Raw genomic sequence first — 22,450 nt, 5'->3', positions numbered from 1 at the left:
CTCCCTCTCTCTCTCACACACACACACATACTCACTCTCTCTCTCTCACTTGCACACACATACACACTCTCTCTCTCTCTGTGTCTCTCTCTCTCTCTCTCTCTCACACACACACACTCTCTCTCTGTGTCTCTCTCTCTCTCTATCACACGCACACACTCTCTCTCACATGCACACACATACACACACTCTCTCTCTCTGAGTCTCTCTCTCACACACACACACTCTCTCTCTCATGCACACACATACACACACTCTCTCTCTCTGAGTCTCTCTCTCTCTCTCACACACTCTCTCTCTCACACACACACACTCTCTCTCTCTCTCTCACACACACACTCTCTCTCACATGCACACACACTCTCTGTGTCTCTCTCTCTCTCTCTCTCTCTCTCACACACACACTCTCTCTCTGTGTCTCTCTCTCACACATACACACACACACACTCTCTCTCTGTGTGTCTCTCTCTCACACACTCACATACACTCTCTCTCTGTGTGTGTGTGTCTCTCTCTCTCACATGCACACACACACACTCTCTCTCTGAGTCTCTCTCTCTCTCTCTCTCTCTCTCTCTCTCTCTCTCTCTCTCTCTCATATTCACTATTTCTCTTTTTGTGTTTGTGTTTTCCCTACTGTTCTCTCAGTTGATGTAACTCAGTCACTTCAAAAATGACTCTTATTCTTTCAACGGCTCCACTTTCACTGACCTTCTCCCTAGATTTATTGTTTACTTTTACTGAGACACACACACACACACACACACACGTATATGCACATTAGCTGAACCCACAGAGCGTAATGAGGGGTTGAGTGGGCGTTGAAGGCGGAGCAGGCCGTCGACTCCAAGGGAAAAGGCTTCCTTTTCCTTGGAACATTCCAGATGGGCCCAAACTCGTCTGTACTCACACACACACACATTTGTTTGTGTGTATATATATATATAAGGTTTGTTTTAACTCATCTATTAATTTCAATAAGCTTTATTGGCATGACCATATTCATACATATCTATTATTTGTGTGAGCCTCTGTGTGTAAATGAAAGCCCCGTATGTATTTCACACACAACACTGTAGAACAGTTAAAGACATCCCCTCATTTCAGTTCCTGGACAAAGAGCAAACACATTTCATAAGATTTCACACAATCATCAGCTACAATATATCAGTGATCTAAGTTCATGAACTCACCGCCTGTGATTCTGGGGAACTGCTGCTCACTGGTTAATTTACTTCAGAAGCTCAGCATCTTTTAAAGTGGAGCGGTATTTCTGAGAAAAACAAAATGGCCTGTTTGTACGTGTCTGAGGTGTAAAAGTGTTTATTCACTGTTTGAATTTCCACAGAAACTCATGTGTAACTCGAGCTGTTTAGAATTTAGAGTCAGTTCCTCCACCTATGGAGCAGGAGTAGAGCAACATCTTCATCTTCATCCCGTGTTCATGCTTTTCAACGTTTGGAGGTCTCTTCATTGTCTCAAAACAGCTCCAGATGCTGTTTGTCTGCTGTTATCAGAGAGAGAGAGAGAGAGAGAGAGAGAGAGAGAGAGAGAGAGGAAAAAGAGAGAGAGAGGAAAAAGAGGAAGAGAGAGAGAGACAAAAGCGAAGAGAGTCTGAGCATATTGGACATAGCCTTTGTTTTTTTACCCGTTCACAGACACTGTGGCTTCGTAAGAAGTGAAAACCGAGAGCAGCAAATAATGAGGATACATCTATAACATTTATAAAAATAGTATTTATATACATCGCAAACGTCACATTTAGTAGGTGTTTTTAATGATCCACGTCCTTTCTGACCCAGAGAGTTGATTGGTCTGTTTATTTACTCTGACCCTGACTGTAAACACAGGTAAGACATATCAACTGTTTTTAAGGATTATGTCTTTAGTAACGCACAGTTCCTCACAGAGGCTTAGAGTCATTTTGCAATCAGGGTTAGGGTGTGCAGAGTGGGCGGGGCTTAACTTTAGCAGCCAATGATTGTCTGGATCCCCACACCGTCAAAAGCTGAATAGATGATTAGAAAGATTCTGTTTACAACACTGTTTTTATAACTCTGAATATTAATGACAGTTTTCAGTTGTAAAATGACTGTTATTGGTTATGGATTCTGTTTTTTTTGTTCTCGGAACTTTAGAAACTATTCTGACGCCATAAAGTTATATCACACCTGAAAATATGAGTGTAATTACACTCTGAGTTTGTAATAAAAGAATCGGAGAGAGAGAGAGAGAGAGAGAGAGAGGGAGAGATAGAGACACGGAGAGAGGGGGAGAGAGAGAGAGAGAGAGAGAGAGGGAGAGATAGAGACACAGAGAGAGAGAGAGAGAGAAACTGACTGTGGTGGGGTGGGGGGGGGCTACTCTGTTTACTTTTCTCTGATCCTCTGATAGGACACACACTGAACACACAGAGCTCCATTCAGACCTGACTCCCCTCATACACACACACACACACACACACACACACACACACACACACACTGCAGGAAGTGCTGACTTGGCAGGGTATATTTAACACACTGGGTTGTGTATGGCACCAGCTCTGGATGTGTTTCTACTTGCTTGTGCGTGCATGCGGTTGTATACAAGTGTGTGTGTGTTTGTATCTTAAATCTGAGCTTTGTTACTGCGTGTCTGAAATGTGCGACTGTATGGTTTGCATATTTTATTAATCCCCTACATGGCCCTTCGACATTAACAGCCAAAGTCAAACTTGAAGAAGAACACACCTCATTGTGATTTTTCTGATCAGTGTTTAACTGTAATTTAAGTGTGATTTGTTTTGCATTCCAATGAGTGCTCTCCTTTGTTACAGTAAACAGGCCTAGAAGAGGTTAAATCTTAGCAGAAACAGATACAGTTCAGGGTCACGGTGGATCCAAAGCCTACCCTGAATCACTAGCGCAAGGCAGGAACACACCCTGGAGGGGGCGCCAGTCTTTCACTCAGGAAACCCACGCAGACACAGAGAGAACACACCACACTCCTCACAGACAGTCACCCGGAGGAAACCCACACAGACACAGGGAGAACACACCACACTCCTCACAGACAGTCACCCGGAGGAAACCCACACAGACACAGGGAGAACACACCACACTCCTCACAGACAGTCACCCGGAGGAAACCCACGCAGACACAGGGAGAACACACCGCACTCCTCACAGACAGTCACCCGGAGGAAACCCACTCAGACACAGAGAGAACACACCACACTCCTCACAGACAGTCACGCGGAGGAAACCCACACAGACACAGAGAGAACACACCACACTCCTCACAGACAGTCACCCGGAGGAAACCCACGCAGACACAGAGAGAACACACCACACTCCTCACAGACAGTCACCCGGAGAAAACCCACCCAGACACAGAGAACACACCACACTCCTCACAGACAGTCACCTGGAGGAAACCCACCCAGACACAGAGAGAACACACCACACTCCTCACAGACAGTCACCCGAATCGGGACTCGAACCCACAACCTTCAGGTCCCTGGAGCTGTGACAGAGACACTACTACTATGTTGCCACAGAATTGGTGTCTGAAAGCCCCAGGCGAGGAAGCCATAGGCAGCAGTGGCATGAATAAAAGAAACTTGTTAGGAACCAAGAATAGAGACTCTTGGGTCACCACTGCAGAATCTGCACTATGTAACGTCTGGAGAAGGGTAGAAAACACGCCCACCCTTGAGTTCAGGACAGTGCTGTGAAAGTGAATTGTACAGTAGAGGGCACACAGGAGCAGAAATACCACGTTACCCAGTGGGGTCTCAACGTGTTTGTTTCTTTCTTTAGTTCGTGTCGAGAGAATCGAGCTGAAGGGAGTCAAACACAAGCCAGACACTCCAACAGAGTACACTCTTGAGGTGAGTTACCAACCACAATAACCTTCTCATCCTCAGTGAGATCAGTCTTATCCACCCCCTCGGACTGTCACAGAGCTCATTCTTGTTTTTCCTGCCTCTCTCTCTCTCTCTGTTCCTCAGGTCCTGTGGTCTGACTCCACGCTAACAACTGTCAGCAAGACGTCTCAGGAAGTGATGGACCTGGTGTCTCATGTAAGTGTGTGTGTGAGAGAGAGAGAGAGAGAGAGAGGGTTTGCAGGATTCGACAGTGCCCCACAGAACCTAGTTCAGGTTCTCAGAGCTCTCTGAAGTGCTGATCTTGCTGTATTTACTTTGCCATTATGAAAGGTCTGTGCATTATTGGGCATCACGTTGGCAGAGAAAACGGCTACAGGTGGCCCGCCCTGTGTAGAGGAGTAGACGAGTTGTAGCTGATATTTTCTTGCATTTATTGCATTTTTTACATTTTCTACATTTCATTTTAGAAACTGGACATTGTGTGCGCCCACGTACAGCACCAAGAATGGCCTGAAACACACACACACACACACACACAAACACAAAATGGCAGAAAGTCAATGTGCACATTACTGTTACTTCTTACTGTGCTGATAAATCTGTGCTGCTGCTGTTTCCAGGCTCTCGGAGGCCTCCAGCCCTGGTATGGACCAATTCTAATCATAGAACATTGTTGATTTCAGGTTGTGAGAAGTTCACGAGTGTGGTGGTATAAGGTGCACTATCAACTTAAACACAGCTCACATGACGTGAGCTAATCAGGGTCTTCAGGAGCAAATGAAAATCAGGCGTTTTTGTGTAATTTGAATTTAAAAATACAAACATTCTCCTGCTCTTTTGTTATTTTATGGCGACCGTTGTGTCGTGTTAAAAATGACAATTACCATTTTATTCAGCTGAAAGTAACCGAAAAGTAAAGCAGTGGGAAAACAATATGGGCATGTAAGGACACCAACGAAAGGTGTTCAAGAGCCTCTGTAACATGGAGGTAAACAGGGTAAGGACACTCATTTAGCTGCTATTTTCATTTTAATTCATACTTATATCTGTCAGTAACTACAATAATGTGGAATATTCATGGAGGTCCATTAAGTGGTGCTTAGCCTTTAGTACAGTGCAGGTTCCTGTAAAATATTCCCCCCAAAAAAGGGAGAATATTTGAATTTTGAATACTAGCAGAGTTAGACTTCCTTGGGTTAAGAATATGGTTTTGTTTGGACTTTGAACTCGATCAGTGCCACATCAACACAGAAGTAATTTTGCATCCGGACCTAAAGCTGGTGCAACTCCCTGTGGAACAGCCACTGTCAGGGCGCAAACTTATCTCCTAATGAGTGTCCGAAAGCCTAGTGAAGAACTAGCTGACACTGGTGGATAGCAGATACCCATAATGCACTGCGGAATTGTTCAGTACCCTCCTGAATTCAGTTCCCTATAATAGTGCACTGTATAATGATTAATACGGAGAATAGTGAATAGACTCAGGGTTAGTGTGTGAGAGGAAGGCGCTGAGGTTATTTATATCTGATCACAACTTGAGGATCCTACTTCCGTCCTGTCCTTAGTTTCACAGTGACATGAAGCAATGAAACGACTCGCCTTGTAGATTTAGAGTGTGCGCTGCAACACAAGTCATATTTAATTTGAACCCGTTTCATGTGAGCTCTGTTTGAGATGTTCTGTCTCTTTTAAACCCTCTTTTCTAGAAGGAAATTGGAGTGTTTAACAATTGGCTAATGTAGTACTACCACTACCCACAGGGATCTCACTGAATCCATTGTTTCTTGTACCTTGGCAGCCCACCAAAAGGCTGTGCTTATTTCAAAAGTTGTGATTCGGAAGGCGCTCCATATTCAAAGAGCGTGTATGTAAACAGAGCTCACAATGTGTCTGTTTAAATCCTACAAAATAATGATTTTATTTGATATCTAAATTATTTGTACCTTTTTTAAACCTTACTTGCAGCAATTATGTGGACAGTATGTTTGTCTGGAAGTTGAGGCTACTCTCTGTGTGTGTGTGTGTGTGTGTGTGTGTGTGTGTGTGTGTGTGTGTGTGTGTGTGTGTGTGTGTGTGTGTGTGTGTGTGTGTGTGCGCAGCTCTCCCAGCTTTTTCCTGATGACTGTCTGGAGAAGTTCCTGCCCCAGTCTGGCCTCGACCCTGCTCATGAACTGGATCCAAGGTGATGATATTCCTCTCTCTTGGATGGAAAGTTATTTAGTAATTACATAGAATAAGGAGCTACAAACTGTTGTGTGATGTTTGTTATTCTCCTAATTCCAGTTTAGTATTTTCTGCTGGTATCAGACTTTTACCGGGTCCTGGATCAGCTCAATCTCTACTTCATTTGGACACACACACACACACACACATTTAACTTCATACCCTCTCTTTTTCGTGCAGGTGCCTGAGTTCCCTCCCTCTCCACGTTCTCCGGCATGACAAAGTGCGGCTCTTCTTCAGCTGTTCCTCCGCTCCACCGCTGCCTGCAAACAGTAAGTCCAGCACACACCGGACACTCCTCTATAGCCTTGTGCACAGTAATGCAGCAACTTTCAGCAATGCAGGAAATGTTAGGACTGCTCCAAAATGTGGAAAATAGGAGGAGAACCTAAACACAGAGGCCGACCGAGCGACTGGAGCGGCTCGTACCAAAGAGAAACGCTGCGTCTGTGGTTTGGACGCGTTCTGACTTTAGTGAAGTCCAAAGTGAATCCCCCGGTCTGTTTCACACTGAACACAATCACACACCGAATACGAACAGAGCACGGCTCAGACGCAGAGACGGAGCTCCCAGCCGCATCAGAGACACACACCCCACCTTTAACACTGGAGTGTGTTTACAGCACGGGCCTCGACATAAAACAGAGACATGACCGTTAATCGTAATGGAGGTAAAATGTTGAGGTAATCGTGATATTGGTTTGTGGTCGTATCACATGCTCCGTTATGATTAAATGTTGTATTGTAGTACAGTGCTGACACGCTGTGCTGGTACACCCCTGATTCACAGTGGTCAAGCCTTCAGCCCTCACTCAAAAATTCAGACTTGGACCAGACCTCCTCTGGGGAAAATGGGAGGTAACTATTTTTGGTGGCGGAGGAATGTGAGTTGACCTAGTTGTGAGCAGGGAGCCCTCAAGAGCGATGACCTCATCTGGTCATCTGTAAATAGCTCAGGAGGGCACTGCAATCTGAGTGTGCAGGTATTTGTTTGTTTGTGTGTGTGTGTGTGTGTGTGTGTGTTGGATCATATTTTCATCACATGATAGTACTCAGTGTAGGGAAATGCTGGCATGCCCAGTGATAGAGTGGAACATCTCTGTCTCTCTCTCTCTCTCTCTCCCTGCCTTCCTCCCCCTCTCTCTCTTCCGCAGATTCAAATTCTCTCTCTCTCTCCACTTATATCTCCTCTTTTGTATTCTTTCCTTCTCTCTCTTTTGCTATTCACTGCTGCCTTTCTCTTGCTTTCTCTCTCTCTTGCTCTTATCTCCTCTTTTGTATTCTTTCCTTCTCTTTCGCTATTCTCTGCAGCCTCTCTCTCTCTCTCTCTCTCTCTCATATCTCCTCTTTTGTATTCTTTCCTCCTCTCCATTTTGCTATTCTCTGCAGCCTCTCTCTGTGTGTGTGTGCGTGTGCGTGCGTGTGTGTGCGTGTGTGTGTGTGTTGTAATCCTGTACTCTGCGACAGCTCTGAAATAACACTAGACTGTGTGGCGTCCCTGAGCCAGAGGATGCAGTTATTGCAGCTGTATCTTCCGGTCATGATGTTTGACGTAGGCTTATCAGCTTTCTCCCTGAGCTCAGAGCTGTCAGTATTCACAGCAGGGAACACACAGGTAGACACTCCTTCTATATACAGTCATGAACGTATCATGAAAATCAAAGTATGCACTAAACTGGACACATGAGCTCACTCAGATATCACCTGGTGATGTCCGTGTGAGTTCACGTCCAGGACCAGTGTTTCAGACATTCGGTTTATACACACAGCTTCTCTGGGTGTGGTCCAGAAAAGTTCTGAGTGAAGGTGCATGTCTGAAAGTGGCTTATGTCTTGTCTTCTCATCGTAAAACACACACACACACACACACACACACACGATTATAAGACAAAGATGAGACCTCACACACAGCAGCTGTGATCTAGGCACAAGCACAGATCTCGAGAGAATAAATGAAGCCTTTGTCTTTAAAAGAAAACGTTATACACATGATTTCCTCCCTCTCAGGACAGTGCTGTAGGGGAAGCCCAGGAGCGAACTGACCAAACCTTACCTACTGTTACTGTAAGATTACGAACACTTGAGATGCTCACCCAGGTGTGTTTTGTGTGTTTCAGACCTGAGTTGTCTGCTGCAGTACAGAGGCGCTAACAGGTGAGTGCTGGTGTGTTGTAAATGGAGTTATTTCACAACTAAAAAGACGAGGACAAAAACTTGTGGCTGCAGTGAATTACATGTTTATATTAAACAGTGTGTTTAGAAGAAGTAAGAAACATATACATTAATGTAATATTAATTTAAAACTTTAATAAGAAGATGCTGTTGTGGTGGTGGTCCTCTAGAAGATTAGACAGAGACAGGGTATCTATCACACACCACGCAAACGTCATCAACCCCAAGCTACTGCTCCCTCTTAGCTCTGACCTGCCGTTATTCTACGTGTAAGTTGTGTAATACTTGTATATAATCACAGTAAACACAGGAGGCCCTCGGGTTACGTCAGTCCCGAGTTACGATGTTTTGTGGTTACGACACATCTCCCATTTACTGTATAAAACCTTGTTTAGACTTGAGTGGTTTTGCGTCGTAAACATCGTAACGTGAACTTCGTGTGTGGTGTGCGCGGCGCGGTGGAAGAATACACGGTGACGTGGCGCGGGACCAAGGAGGATAGGTGTGAGGACAGGATCAGTGCTTACAGTATGTTATTAACGTACAGTGTGTACGTATGTTCCGACTTGCACCGAAAATCAGTTTACGACGCGACGTAGGAACGGATCAACGTCGTAAGTCGAGGACCCCCTGTAGTTAAAAGGAGAAGTGTTTTTACATTCTTAAAGTGGATAAATTCACAGTTATGGGGTCCGAATTAAACACCTGCAAGCTGCTTTGGTCAAAACTCCAAAACCCTGCTCAGAACAGCCGCTCGCTGTTCACCCCGACCCCGAGCGCACAGCAGTGAGGAGCGGAAGCTCTGTTTGTTTTAGCCGTTTTCACTTTGTTCTCTTTCCTCTCCGTTCTCACTCAGTGCTCTTATTTCTCCGCACTCGCTGATGTCTGTTTTGCAGCGTTTAACCTCATCTCTGCGCTCTCACATAAACACGGGTCCAGCGCTGTGATTGGACAGACTCAGACGAGGGGGCGGGGCCATTCTAAAGTCTCTGTACTTGACGTCAGAAGTGGAGCAGAATCAGAAAATCATTTATGGCGTGTTTTCTGACTCAGGCAGCACAAAGATAACTGACTGGCTGAACTTGTTTCACAGTGTGTGGGTTGGTGGACAAATTTTGACAAAGCCTATGGGTTTGGGTTCAATGGTGAAAGTTTTTCAGTGGGTTTTATATTGTTCATATCGATATCAGAATTATATCGTATCGACCCAAACGTATCGTCCAGCCCTGGACACGACTTTAGAGGCATTACCCAGTGGAGGAGCTTCTCTCGCAGGTGAAGCAGCGCCTCACGTTCACCACAAACAAATCTAATGCCGTTTGTTTTGTGTTTGGGCCAAAGCTAAAAGTATGCAGACTGTATTTTTATGGGCAACATATATAGAGCTGTGGCAACAGACGTTGTCTGCCTCTTTGTGGAAGCCTTTTCTCCTCAGCTTGGTTAGATCCTTCTCCTCAGCTTTGTTTGTGTTGTGTAAATACTGTTTGAGATTCAGTGCCAGCTGATTGGTGGACACAGCCTTCAATGTTTAGCTCAAAAAGAGGGGAATGAGCATTAAGCTTGTGTTTATAAGACAGTTGTTAGAGTTTAGACAGCTACAATTAAAAAGGCCACACACAAAACTAATTCCAAACGTTCCTAAGCGATTTCTAATGCCACCATTTCTCTTTCTCTCTCTCTCTCTCTCTCTCTCTCTCTCTCTCTCTCTCTCTGTATTTTCTCTCTCCCTTCCTCCCCCTGTCCCTTAGGGCTGTCTGTGGTGTGGCCAGCATTCAGCCAGTTGTTAATGTCCATGCTCCGATACCTCAGCCCTCTCCACCTCATCTGCAGCCGCTGCCTCTGCACACTGCTGTACCGCTGGGAGAGGTCATCCCTTCTCAGAATCACCCCAACAGCGTAGCACCTTACCCCCAAACACAGCAACCTCCCCAACAACAACAACAGCAACAGCCCCATTCCCAGCCCCAGCCCAGCCCAGAGCAGAACGGCATCCTGGACTGGCTACGCAAGCTCCGTCTGCACAAATACTATCCTGTATTCAAACAACTGACCATGGAAGAGGTGAGCACCTACAAGTCAGATAGCTTGGAGACAGCAATATAAATATTGCGACTGCAGCAAAAAAGTTGTAAGGGTTTTGTGATGCTTTTCCACTGAATGGTACCGGCTCCACTTGCTGTTTGCTTCCTGGTCCCTGGTTGGTTTTCCACTACTGCTCCTCACCCACTCGAAAATGTAGCCTGTGATGTCTCAGAACCCACAACAACGGCGGTGGTAAGGTTAAGCGGTGTTTACTCATGGTGTATTGGCGTGTTGTTGTTGTTTGGGACTGAACACAGCTCCGTCATCAGTTCAGACAGATCAGTAGAGTTTGTTCCTTCCTTGTTGCAGCGTCCAGCTCTCGCTGGATTCTTTCATCGGCCACCGATCCAAGGAGCGTTTGAACCTCTTCAAAAGACCGCGGCGTCATTTTACGAGCTGCCGTCGTGAGTCGGATAAAAACAAACGTGATCTCTGCTGCAGCTGGAGATTTTACAGATGGAGAGTTGGTGCTGGTCGTCTGCGTTGCGTGGCGTAGAGTGACGACTCTCTCTGGACGATCAGCGCTCTGCAAGGTTTACACGCCACGGTTTAGTCCCTACTCGACTCGCTCTGAACCACGAGAGAACAGCCACTAAACAAGAACCCGCTTCCAGAACCAGGACCAATTTACTGAATGGAAAAACAACTGAGTCTATTAGGGTGTGGGTAGCATGCAGTGGAAAAGCACCATTGGATTACAACTTTTCATAAGTTGTCAAAACAGGGCATCACTGTTACATGAGTTCATTAGTAAGGTTTCAGAATTCAGGAGTTGCTTTGGTTTTGGTGTTCCACTGATGGATGACTGCATGTCCCACAGTTCCTTGCTCTCACTGAGGAGGACCTGAATAAGTATGACCTCACTCAGGGGGCCAAGAAGAAGCTGAAGACCCAGCTAGAGCTGCAGAAGTGAGTGAGCATGACATGCCTTCTTCATACACATCGTCTGAATCAGATTATAATAAGATTGTGACTGAATGGAATGAGTCTTCTGTGTTAGCATAGGCAGAAGTTACATGGGCAGAAGTTATTGGGACACACCTAATTGAATTCATGCGTTTCATTCGTTCATTCCCATTGCCACAGATGAATAAAATCAAGCACCCAGCCCTGCAGACTGCATTTACAAACATTTGTGGAGTATTGAGTCATTCTAAAAAGCTCACTGATCTTGGGCAAGCTACTTTAGTTGGATGCTATTGTTGCAACAAGTCAGTTTGTGAAATTTCTTCCCTCCTAGATAGTCCACAATCAACCGTGAATGGTATTATTGAGAAGTGGATGTTTCTCGGAACCACAGCAACTCGGCCACAAAGTGACAGACCATGTAAAATTACAGAGCAGGATCGCAGAGACCTGCATAAAATGTGCAAAGTGCAGAGTTACAGTTCTCTTCTGGCATTAACATCAACACAAAATCAACACTATGGTGTTGTTTTCCAGGGATCCACCTAACCCTGTCCAGTGAAGGGAAATCTTAATACGTCAACATGCCAAGACGTTTTGGACAATTGTATGTTTCCAACACTGTAGGAACAGTTTGGGGAAAGCCCTTCTGTATTCCAGCATGACTGTGCCCCTGTGCACAAAGCAAGGTCCATAAAGGCATGGTTGGTTGAGTTTGGTGTTCTGCACAGAGCCCTGATCACAACCCCGTCAAACACACTTGGGATAAACTAGAACGGAGATTCAGAGCCAGGCTATTGTCCATCGTTATAGATAGCCTTCTTTCCCAGAAGACTGCAAGCTGTTATAACGGCAAAGGAGGGACCAACTCAAGTGTGATGCCTATGGATTTATAATGGGATATCACATAAAGCTCCAGTGGGTGTCCCAATACTTTTGTCCAAACAGAAAATCCCTGGTCAATGGTTAAGCTCAGGTCTGATTGATTATTTGAGATAAGATGTAAGTCATTGTAGTTTCGGGCCAAACTATGCATCACAATTTTCCACTGATCTGGAATCAGTTGTGCTCTTTCTTCCTTTGCTTTTTAAGGGCTAGGTCTGACCTGCCACAGTTAAACACCAAAGTAAAACCATTATCAGAAACTATTTCAGTGTAAGGACATGCACATACACACACACTTTGTAATCCCTTTTCCACTCCCAATGTCAGCATGTTTCCACCAGCCGTCCTGAGCTGGGGAGATAGGGCTGAGATAAGGCTGAAGAAAGCCGGCGGTGCTTTTCCAGGTTTTCCATCAGTCCACCTGAAATAAATAACAAGGACAACAGTGGTATGGGGCGCACACACACACACACACACACACACTCACACACACTCACGTTTCAGTTCGTAAATGGGAATGAAAATCTCGTTTAAGTAGTGTTTTATTATAGAAATATTATAGAAATACAGCCCTGCTCCAGGTGACTGTCTGAGGGGAGGGGTTTAGTGTGTTCTCCCTGTGTCTGACTGGGTTTCTTCCCACAGTCCAAACACATGTTGATAGGCGACTCGAAAGTGTCCATAGGTGTGTGTGTGTGTTTGAATGTGTGAGTGATTGGCTGAGTGTGTGACTGTTCACCTGCCCATGGTGTGTTCTCAGTTATTTCAGGAAGGTTCTGGACCCACTGTTAGTTATTAGTTACAGAAAATGAATGATGAATACGTTTATGTTTTGCTATTTTAATAATAATAATAATCACAGTCACACAGCTCCAGGGACCTGGAGGTTGTGGGTTCGATTCTCGCTCCGGGTGACTGTCTGTGAGGAGTTTGGTGTGTTCTCTCTGTGTCTGCGTGGGTTTCCTCCGGGTGACTGTCTGTGAGGAGTGTGGTGTGTTCTCCCTGTGTCTGCGTGGGTTTCCTCCGGGTGACTGTCTGTGAGGAGTGTGGTGTGTTGTCTCTGTGTCTGCGTGGGTTTCCTCCGAGTGACTGTCTGTGAGGAGTGTGGTGTGTTCTCTCTGTGTCTGCGTGGGTTTCCTCCGGGTGACTGTCTGTGAGGAGTGTGGTGTGTTCTCCCTGTGTCTGCATGGGTTTCCTCCAGGTGACTGTCTGTGAGGAGTGTGGTGTGTTCTCTCTGTGTCTGCGTGGGTTTCCTCCGGGTGACTGTCTGTGAGGAGTGTGGTGTGTTCTCCCTGTGTCTGCGTGGGTTTCCTCCGGGTGACTGTCTGTGAGGAGTGAGGTGTGTTCTCTCTGTGTCTGTGTGGGTTTCCTCCGGGTGACTGTCTGTGAGGAGTGTGGTGTGTTCTCCCTGTGTCTGCGTGGGTTTCCTCCGGGTGACTGTCTGTGAGGAGTGTGGTGTGTTCTCCCTGTGTCTGCGTGGGTTTCCTCTGGGTGCTCCGGTTTCCTCCCACAGTCCAAAAACACACGTTGGTAGGTGGATTGGAGACTCAAGTGTCCAAGTAGGTGTGAGTGTGTGTGTGTATGTGTTGCACTGTGAAGGACTGGCGCCCCCTCCAGGGTGTTTTCCTGCCTTGCGCCCAATGATTCCAGGTAGGCTCTGGACCCACCGTGACCCTGAACTGGAAAAAGCGGTTACAGATAATGGATGGATGGATGGATAATCAATTTTATTTATACAGTGCTTTTCAACAACCCAAAGAGTTTACAATGATAACACACAGTACAAAGACAAACAAAGTCTAATGGACCTCTATCTAACTTCATTTTCACTGAGCCTTCAATCTGGGGACGAATATCTGAAATATAATTCTGCATTTTAATATAAATATCAACAGCTGCATTTTCATTCTGTGACAGGAATTCAGTGATTTATTTGGCTTAAAAAAATAATGCTGTTATAAGTTTGTACACACTGCCATCTAGAGGTCGCTCCAGAAAAAGAGCTGTAGTTAATTTAGTCCAGTTTTCATTTGCTGCCATTTTGAAACTGTTGACATCACAGGCCTGTGGTTAAAGAGCATTTATTTGGTTATTGTTACAAATAAGAGCCTTTTACATGTTAAACATTGGCATTTATTAGATATTGTCCAGCTGATTATACCCCTGTAAACATTATAATGCAAGTTCTGGGAGACGATGTACATCATGTAATGTGCTTTTTGTTTGTTTGTTGATGACAGGGAGAAGTTGGAGAAAAGATACGTGTTGTCGCAGTTTCCTGTGTCCTGTGGAGGGGTGGCTAGAGTAACACCATCCGGTTACAATGGCCCTCTAACACACACACACTCAAACAACAGCAGCAACACGGGTACAAACACACACACACACACACACACACACACACACACTGATTGAAAATGGCAAATGTCTGTGTCCCACACTGTGATGGACGTGGTGAAGACAGACTCTGTAATGGCTGTGTAAAACTACCACTTTATAAAATAGTGTATAATAATATTACGGAGCTCTGTGTATTATACTGTGTGCTGTTTGTGTTCGCTCAGAGTTGCGTGTGGAGGTAGAGCCTGGCTCGCTGCCTGTTCTCCGTGACAGCAGCTCCTCGTCGGGATACTCCAGCTCCCCCTCCAGCCCCATGACGCCTTTATCCCGAGACGCATCCTTCGATCGAACAAAGGAGCCACACAGAGGTATGAGTGCTGCATCAGACCTCACAAGAGAAACTCTGCATCTAGATTTTTGTCACATGAAAAATTATAATAAAATGCACCACAGACAATGTGTGACTGTCTGTGAGGAGTGTGGTGTGTTCTCCCTGTGTCTGCGTGGGTTTCCTCCGGGTGACTGTCTGTGAGGAGTGTGGTGTGTTCTCTCTGTGTCTGCGTGGGTTTCCTCCGGGTGACTGTCTGTGAGGAGTGTGGTGTGTTCTCTCTGTGTCTGTGTGGGTTTCCTCCGGGTGCTCCTGTTTCCTCCCATGCTCCAAAAACACACGTTGGTAGGTGGATTGGCGACTCAAAAGTGTCCGTAGGTGTGAGTGTGTGTGTGTTGCTCTGTGAAGGACTGGCGCCCCCTCCAGGCTGTGTTCCCGCATTGCGCCCAATGATTCCAGGTAGGCTCTGGACCCACTGCGACCCTGAACTGGATAAGCGCTTGCAGATAATTAATGAACTTAATTTGGCTCTAATTAGGTATGTTGATTAGCAGGGATTTCTGTAAATCTGCTTTGTCTTTTGTAAAAAGCCTGGCCTCATAAATGTGTGTGTATCCTCTACCAGGTACAGATATGGGCTCTGAGCTCGGAGAGAAGGAACGGCCATGTTTTCTGCTCAGCTCCGCTGGTTCTGGCGTTCCCACTCGACCCACGGCGCAGGTTCTGCCGGTGCAGAATGACCCCTCGCTATCCCAGTCACATCTGAGCAGCCTGAGCCCTCCCTCGGTCCCGCTGCTGTCCACAGGACGAGGATTAAACTCTAACCGAAAGCCCCGTCCCCCGCCGCTGTGCTCAGAGGAAAGACCCAAACACACCGGGGCAGGCGTGGCTGTCGGCGTCCGTATAGAAAGCCTCTTCCCGGGCATGGGTGACGCTCTGACGCAGGAGGGAGCACGCGGGGCTTTAACAGTGCTGCGTTCTCCTCCAGGCTTGATGGTCGAGACGAGCACCGCTCAGACCGCAACGTCTAACACCCTCCATCATGTCTCTCACCCACCTTTACACCTGCAGGTGTCTCCTTCACCCTCACATGCCCGCACAGGTGAGCGCACACACTGTCTGTGATCTCTATATCAATGTACTGAACTGAACAAGTGATTGTGTCCCCTTTAATTCAGTGTCATTGTTTATCTGGTTTTGATGGCAGTCCATAGGTGAAAATTATTTTGCATTGTGAAAATATCCAGTTCCAGCTTGTAATGTTTTTGTCGTATTGCACCCCCAAACCAGCGTTTCCCCCAGTCCCAGGGGCCACAGCCGGCAACGTCCCTGTGGCTGCAGTTTCCGGGAACATCTACAGCGTCAACAGCAGCTCCGTAGCCCCTCCCACTTCCAGCCCCATAACCACAGAAGCAGGAGGTTACGGTTCGAACCAAGCAAACGGCACGAGCTCGGGCTCGGTGTGCGTGTGCAGCTCGTGTGGCTGCAGCGGGAACTGCGGCTCCTACGGCACGATGCCGTCAAGCTACGGCGGCTACTTCCCGCACGCGTTCTCCGGCACGTCTGTGTTTACACTGGGGCCACTGCTCCACTTCAGCCCCCTCCTCACAGGAAGCGGCTCTGCCTCTCCCTTCTCCTACCCTCTGGTGGCTCCGCCCCTTTACAGCAGCAACCTATCACATGACTCGCAACAGAACCTCATCCTGCCTCCCATGCAGGGCTTCCTGGGGGGAGGGGCTAATGTCTACCAGCCCCATGGCGTGATGGGAAACGGAGGCATGGGGCAGAAGAAGATGGGGAACATGTCCTGCTACAACTGCGGGCTGAGCGGTCATCGGGCACAGGACTGCAAACAGCCGCCGATGGACGCCACGCAACAAGGTATTGGGAAAATTGTGGATTACCAGGTTCCTTGTGATTGTGTGTTTAATTTTGTTGGCTGAGACACCGTAAGGGTATTCCGACACTGTTAAGCCAGGCGTACACTGTGCGATTTTTGGCTCGTTTGACTGACGTTTGACCTGCAGCGTGAGAAGGGTAGCGACCTCTGATTAATTGCCCAAACGAGATTTGGCAGCAGCATTCTTCCTTATATGATCTGTCATCAACCTCCTCCATGAAAGTCAGTGTTAAGTTTAAGTTTCGCTGTTTTTAGTTGTGCTTTGCTGATGCTTTCAACACCGCACTCAGTTTCTATAAGCATCTCTCTCTCTCTCTCTCTCTCTCTCTCTCTCTCTCTCGCTGTGTGCTTGTGTTTGACACAGAGCGCCGTGCTGAAAGTCTGCATACAGACAGAAATGTTCCCAAGCTGCAACGTGCAATGTAAGCACCCATGTAAATCGCAGGCGTTATCCGTAGACAACAAACCATTCAAACACGCAGTGTGAGCTGTCACCAACGCTTACGACTTTCAAAATCGCAGTGTATGCCTGGCTTTACAGTGTAAATAGTATTTTCTGAATAGTTATTCTGGTGAAATATTAATGGATTACAAGGGATTTATCTAATCATTGTTTATTCACTCATTTTATTACAGCTTTTATATTTTTCTAGAATCCCTTCAAATAAAACATTTAAATTTGCCGTTAGTTGCCTGTTCACTCGAGGTCACAGAGCTGCCACGACCCACAGCCAGGAAATACGTTTAATATCTTGGACATTCAAACTGTATTTAAACAAGAAAAAGGAAAGCGTAACTTTGTGCAGCGCAGCCTCTGTTTGCAGAAACTTGCTTTCAACTCACCCCTCATCCAAAGAGGCCTCTTAAGGTTATTCTTTGGTCTGGCTAAAGTTTTACCATTTAGTCTTAACACCCTTTAGACACTGGGCGGATGGACACTGGGCGGATGGACACTGGGCGGTTGGACACTGGGCGGATGGACACTGGGCGGATAGACACTGGGCGGATAGACACTGGCCGGTTGGACGCTGGGCGGATGGACACTGGCCGGTTGAACACTGGGCGTATAGACACTGGGCGGATGGCCACTGGGCGGATGGCCACTGGCCGGTTGGACACTGGGCGTATAGACACTGGGCGGATGGACACTGGGCGGATAGACACTGGGCGGATAGACACTGGCCGGTTGGACGCTGGGCGGATGGACACTGGGCGGATGGACACTGGGCGGATGGACACTGGGCGGATAGACACTGGGCGGTTGGACACTGGGCGGTTGGACACTGGGCGGATGGACACTGGGCGGATAGACACTGGCCGGTTGGACACTGGGCGGATAGACACTGGCCGGTTGGACACTGGGCGGATAGACACTGGCCGGTTGGACACTGGGCGGATGGACACTGGGCGGATGGACACTGGGCGTATAGACACTGGGCGGTTGGACACTGGGCGGTTGGACACTGGGCGGATAGACACTGGGCGGATAGACACTGGGCGGTTGGACACTGGACGGATAGACACTGGGCGGATAGACACTGGGCGGTTGGACACTGGACGGATAGACACTGGGCGGATGGACACTGGGCGGATGGACACTGGGCGGATAGACACTGGCCGGTTGGACGCTGGGCGGATGGACGCTGGGCGGATGGACACTGGGCGGATAGACACTGGGCGGATGGACACTGGGTGTATAGACACTTGGCGGATGGACACTGGGCGGTTGGACACTGGGCGTATAGACACTGGGCGGATGGACACTGGGCGGATGGACACTGGGCGTATAGACACTGGGCGGTTGGACACTGGGCGGATAGACACTGGGCGGATAGACACTGGCCGGTTGGACGCTGGGCGGATGGACACTGGGCGGATAGACACTGGGCGGTTGGACACTGGACGGATAGACACTGGGCGGTTGGACACTGGGCGGATGGACACTGGGCGGATGGACACTGGGCGGTTGGACACTGGGCGGATGGACACTGGGCGGTTGGACACTGGGCGGATGGACACTGGGCGGATGGACACTGGGCGGATGGACACTGGGCGGTTGGACACTGGGCGGATGGACACTGGGCGGATGGACACTGGGCGGATAGACACTGGGCGGTTAGACACTGGGCGGATGGACACTGGGCGGATGGACACTGGGCGGTTGGACACTGGGCGGATGGACACTGGGCGGTTGGACACTGGGCGGTTGGACACTGGGCGTATAGACACTGGGCGGATGGACACTGGGCATATAGACACTGGGCGGTTGGACACTGGGCGTATAGACACTGGGCGGATGGACACTGGGCATATAGACACTGGCCGGTTGGACGCTGGGCGGTTGGACACTGGGCGGATGGACACTGGGCGGTTGGACACTGGGCGGATAGACACTGGGTGTACAGATGTGATGGTTTAGTTCCATGTAAATTTTAACAGCAAAGACAAGGCCTCTGTGCCTCCTTAAATTGTGTAGGAAATTCTTTTTCGACCCTTTGACCCACATTAAATTGTGCTCATAAATGAAAATAAATGGTTTACAGTCATCGTTTTTTTATGCTCTAAGAGATAATTTTGAGAAAAAGCTATAAATAAAAAACTCTTGGTCTTTACTCTTTTGCAGCAAAATGAAGGAAAACTGATACATTCAACTGTAGTTTGAACTGTTGTAGAAACTCTACAGAATGTTTTTCTTAAATAAGCAGGTGGCATTGCTGCATTCACACTTTTATAAAATGTAGGAAAATGTCTCACACTGTAATCTAAGGGAATACGTTTAAAAAAATGACATTTTACAGAGTTGTGATTTGCAGTGGTGGACAGTCATAAAAAAACACTTAAGTTCAGTAACGAATTACAACTTTGTTAATCTGTTCTTCAGTGGAGTGTTTTTATTTTGCTTCACTTTGCTTTAACTTCGCTACATAATCGCACCAATCACGTTACAGCGTTCACTTTGTTAGAGACGTGCCGTGTGCTTTTTTCTGAATTTATACGAACTCTTATAATGTTTTGGCGACTTTGTTTACGAAAAAAAGGCCTTTTTTTGTGTTGAAACTTTGCTGAAACCAAGAGTGACTCTGAAGTATTTTTACCAAAAATTAGTCGATTAATCAAGAGTCTTGTTACAGAAATGACACTAGGACGTTAGAACCGTAATAAATTAAGATGCTTTTACCTTTGACACTTCAGTACATTTGAAGGTAAATACTTTTACACTTTTACTCGAGTGAAAACCTAAATGGAAAACCTTTCACTGGAGTGATATTTTACCTCGTGTGTCTGGACTTTAACTCAGTGCACTGTGGACAAATGTGTCCAGCTGGAGACGGACGTTGGTTTGGGGGAATGATGTGCTACTTACGATGGTGTGTGTTTGTTTTACAGGGATGTTTCGTCTCAAGTATTCTCCTCAGTCAGACAGCCAGGACTCTGGCGACTAGGTGTGATGTCGAGAGCTCGCGTGAGGCTTTTTGGACCGGAGCCCTCGCCAATGTGTGAACTTGCACTCGCCGAAACCCCCCGCAGGAACAAGGCTCTGGATTTCGTCCACAGCCGACGCACTTGGAATAACACTCCTGCTTCGGTTTCTTCAAACGCTGAGAACGGTTCAAACCGTTGCCTTGGAGCGAAGTTGCCACCGGTCGAGGAGTCGGGAGGTTAGGGGGAGCGGTAAAACCAAAGAACACACAAAGACATGCTTGTCAAGACAAATCCCACGAAAGGAAAACCGGGAAAACCGTAAAGGGAGAGTGTAGACGTCTCCCTGTCGTTTCCCTTCTCAGGTCTGCCGCCGGCCTCGTGCCTTTTCCGACCGCGCGTTTCGTACGATAAACGTTACTGCTGTCGAACAGTAGTGCGCAAAGACGGAAGGACTTTGCAAGAACAGGAAAGACACTGCCATCTTTCAGTTTTGAAGAAAGAGTAAAGCAATGATTTTCAATCTGCAGCTTGTTCCGAAGAACATTTAAATGTATTACAGCTCCGTGGTTACGTTTTTATATCAATTCTATCTTTTTCACGAAACACACCGTGCTGAATGCCATGAAAAACATCCACCTTCCCAGGAATGACTCCTCGCCTTTTCATAGCACTACATTGTGGTTGAACACTCCTCGTTGGTCTGCCTTGTCTTTGTGGACGTTGTTGTTGTGGAAATCATTTTTAAACCTTTTGGAATGTATCTTTATTGAATTTTTGATACCAGATCTTTTTTGGTTCTTGCTCTTTTACCACTTAGCACTTGTTTGGATGCAGCTCGGGTGAAATGCTTCTACCTGCAGCGGCCCGAAGGCCAGACGGGAGCCCGGTTTCAAAGCGGGTTTGTTTACGTGAAGAGTTGCCTGACGTGGCCCTCTTCGTGTGTACCGTTGGACGGATTTACACATTTTCTACTGTGTATTTGGAACGTCGAGGTAGATTTGCCGATGTACATAAACGCATGGTCCAGCCATGAAACAATCACTGTAAATTTGACGAGAATTTACGTAAAGTGTACGTTTACGAAACTGCACCTTAGACAATTCATCAAGGGCTTCGTTAGCCCAACACTTAACACACTTCCACACTGAAACACTCACGTCAGAGGGAATGGGAGGGTTCCCAGTTTAACTCCATCATCGTTCACTTCTTTAGCCGGGTCAGCTATGCATGTTGCCTTATATGTATTTCATTTTTATTATTAATTTGTTCTGTACATTTGAACGTCATTTGTAGTCAGTGTCTTTTCATAGTTTAAACTCGATTGTTATTCTTTTTACACTTAACTACTTTGTCCATTTTGTATTTAACAGTGGATGCTGAATGGAGTTTGTATTCAGAGTTATTTTGTATACAGTTTCAAGGTGAGATTTTTTTCCAAATTAAACCTGTTTACAGAGTTCTACCTGTGGGCGGATGTGAAGACAATGTCCTTTTTATGCAGATGAACATCTGAAAAATGGGCTTAAATCAACACAACATAAATATATGATGTTTATAATAAAGTTTATAGGGGTTCCTCGGGGGCCCACGTTGTTTCTAGTTCACGTAACAGAATCAGACATTAGTGTTCTCCTCCAGGGCGGCACGGGGCGCAGCAGGTAGAGTGGCAGTCACACAGCTCCAGGGGCCTGAAGGAGTGTGGTGTGTTCTCCCCGGGTTTCCTCCGGGTGACTGTCTGTGAGGAGTGTGGTGTGTTCTCCCTGTGTCTGTGTGGGTTTCCTCCGGGTGACTGTCTGTGAGGAGTGTGGTGTGTTCTCCCTGTGTCTGTGTGGGTTTCCTCCGGGTGACTGTCTGTGAGGAATGTGGTGTGTTCTCTCTGTGTCTGTGTGGGTTTCCTCCGGGTGACTGTCTGTGAGGAGTGTGGTGTGTTCTCTCTGTGTCTGCGTGGGTTTCCTCCGGGTGACTGTCTGTGAGGAGTGTGGTGTGTTCTCCATGTGCCTGTGTGGGTTTCCTCCGGGTGACTGTCTGTGAGGAGTGTGGTGTGTTCTCCCTGTGTCTGTGTGGGTTTCCTCCGGGTGACTGTCTGTGAGGAGTGTGGTGTGTTCTCTCTGTGTCTGTGTGGGTTTCCTCCGGGTGACTGTCTGTGAGGAGTGTGGTGTGTTCTCCATGTGCCTGTGTGGGTTTCCTCCGGGTGACTGTCTGTGAGGAGTGTGGTGTGTTCTCTCTGTGTCTGCGTGGGTTTCCTCCGGGTGACTGTCTGTGAGGAGTGTGGTGTGTTCTCTCTGTGTCTGCGTGGGTTTCCTCCGGGTGACTGTCTGTG

General features: G+C 47.2%; 1 protein-coding gene across 1 annotated transcript in view; it reads left to right on the top strand.

Moving 5' to 3' along the window:
• The window catches only part of zcchc14 (zinc finger, CCHC domain containing 14), a 41,204-nt gene extending 19,249 nt beyond the window's left edge, over positions 1 to 21,955 (top strand). The window contains exons 3-14 of the mRNA XM_066648543.1: positions 3,804 to 3,874; positions 3,995 to 4,066; positions 5,971 to 6,053; positions 6,275 to 6,366; positions 8,212 to 8,248; positions 10,015 to 10,327; positions 11,169 to 11,257; positions 14,380 to 14,507; positions 14,704 to 14,847; positions 15,433 to 15,909; positions 16,098 to 16,688; positions 20,095 to 21,955. Coding sequence (XP_066504640.1) covers positions 3,804 to 3,874; positions 3,995 to 4,066; positions 5,971 to 6,053; positions 6,275 to 6,366; positions 8,212 to 8,248; positions 10,015 to 10,327; positions 11,169 to 11,257; positions 14,380 to 14,507; positions 14,704 to 14,847; positions 15,433 to 15,909; positions 16,098 to 16,688; positions 20,095 to 20,150 — 2,153 coding nt within the window. The 3' untranslated portion in view covers positions 20,151 to 21,955. The remainder of the gene's footprint in view (positions 1 to 3,803; positions 3,875 to 3,994; positions 4,067 to 5,970; positions 6,054 to 6,274; positions 6,367 to 8,211; positions 8,249 to 10,014; positions 10,328 to 11,168; positions 11,258 to 14,379; positions 14,508 to 14,703; positions 14,848 to 15,432; positions 15,910 to 16,097; positions 16,689 to 20,094) is intronic.
• Positions 21,956 to 22,450: the final 495 nt, after the last annotated feature.

This window comes from Hoplias malabaricus, chromosome 17, assembly GCF_029633855.1.
Source record: "Hoplias malabaricus isolate fHopMal1 chromosome 17, fHopMal1.hap1, whole genome shotgun sequence".
Taxonomy (NCBI): Eukaryota; Metazoa; Chordata; class Actinopteri; order Characiformes; family Erythrinidae; genus Hoplias; species Hoplias malabaricus.
The sequence above is the reverse complement of the archived record's forward strand: the minus strand, read 5'-3'. Positions and strand labels throughout refer to the sequence as shown.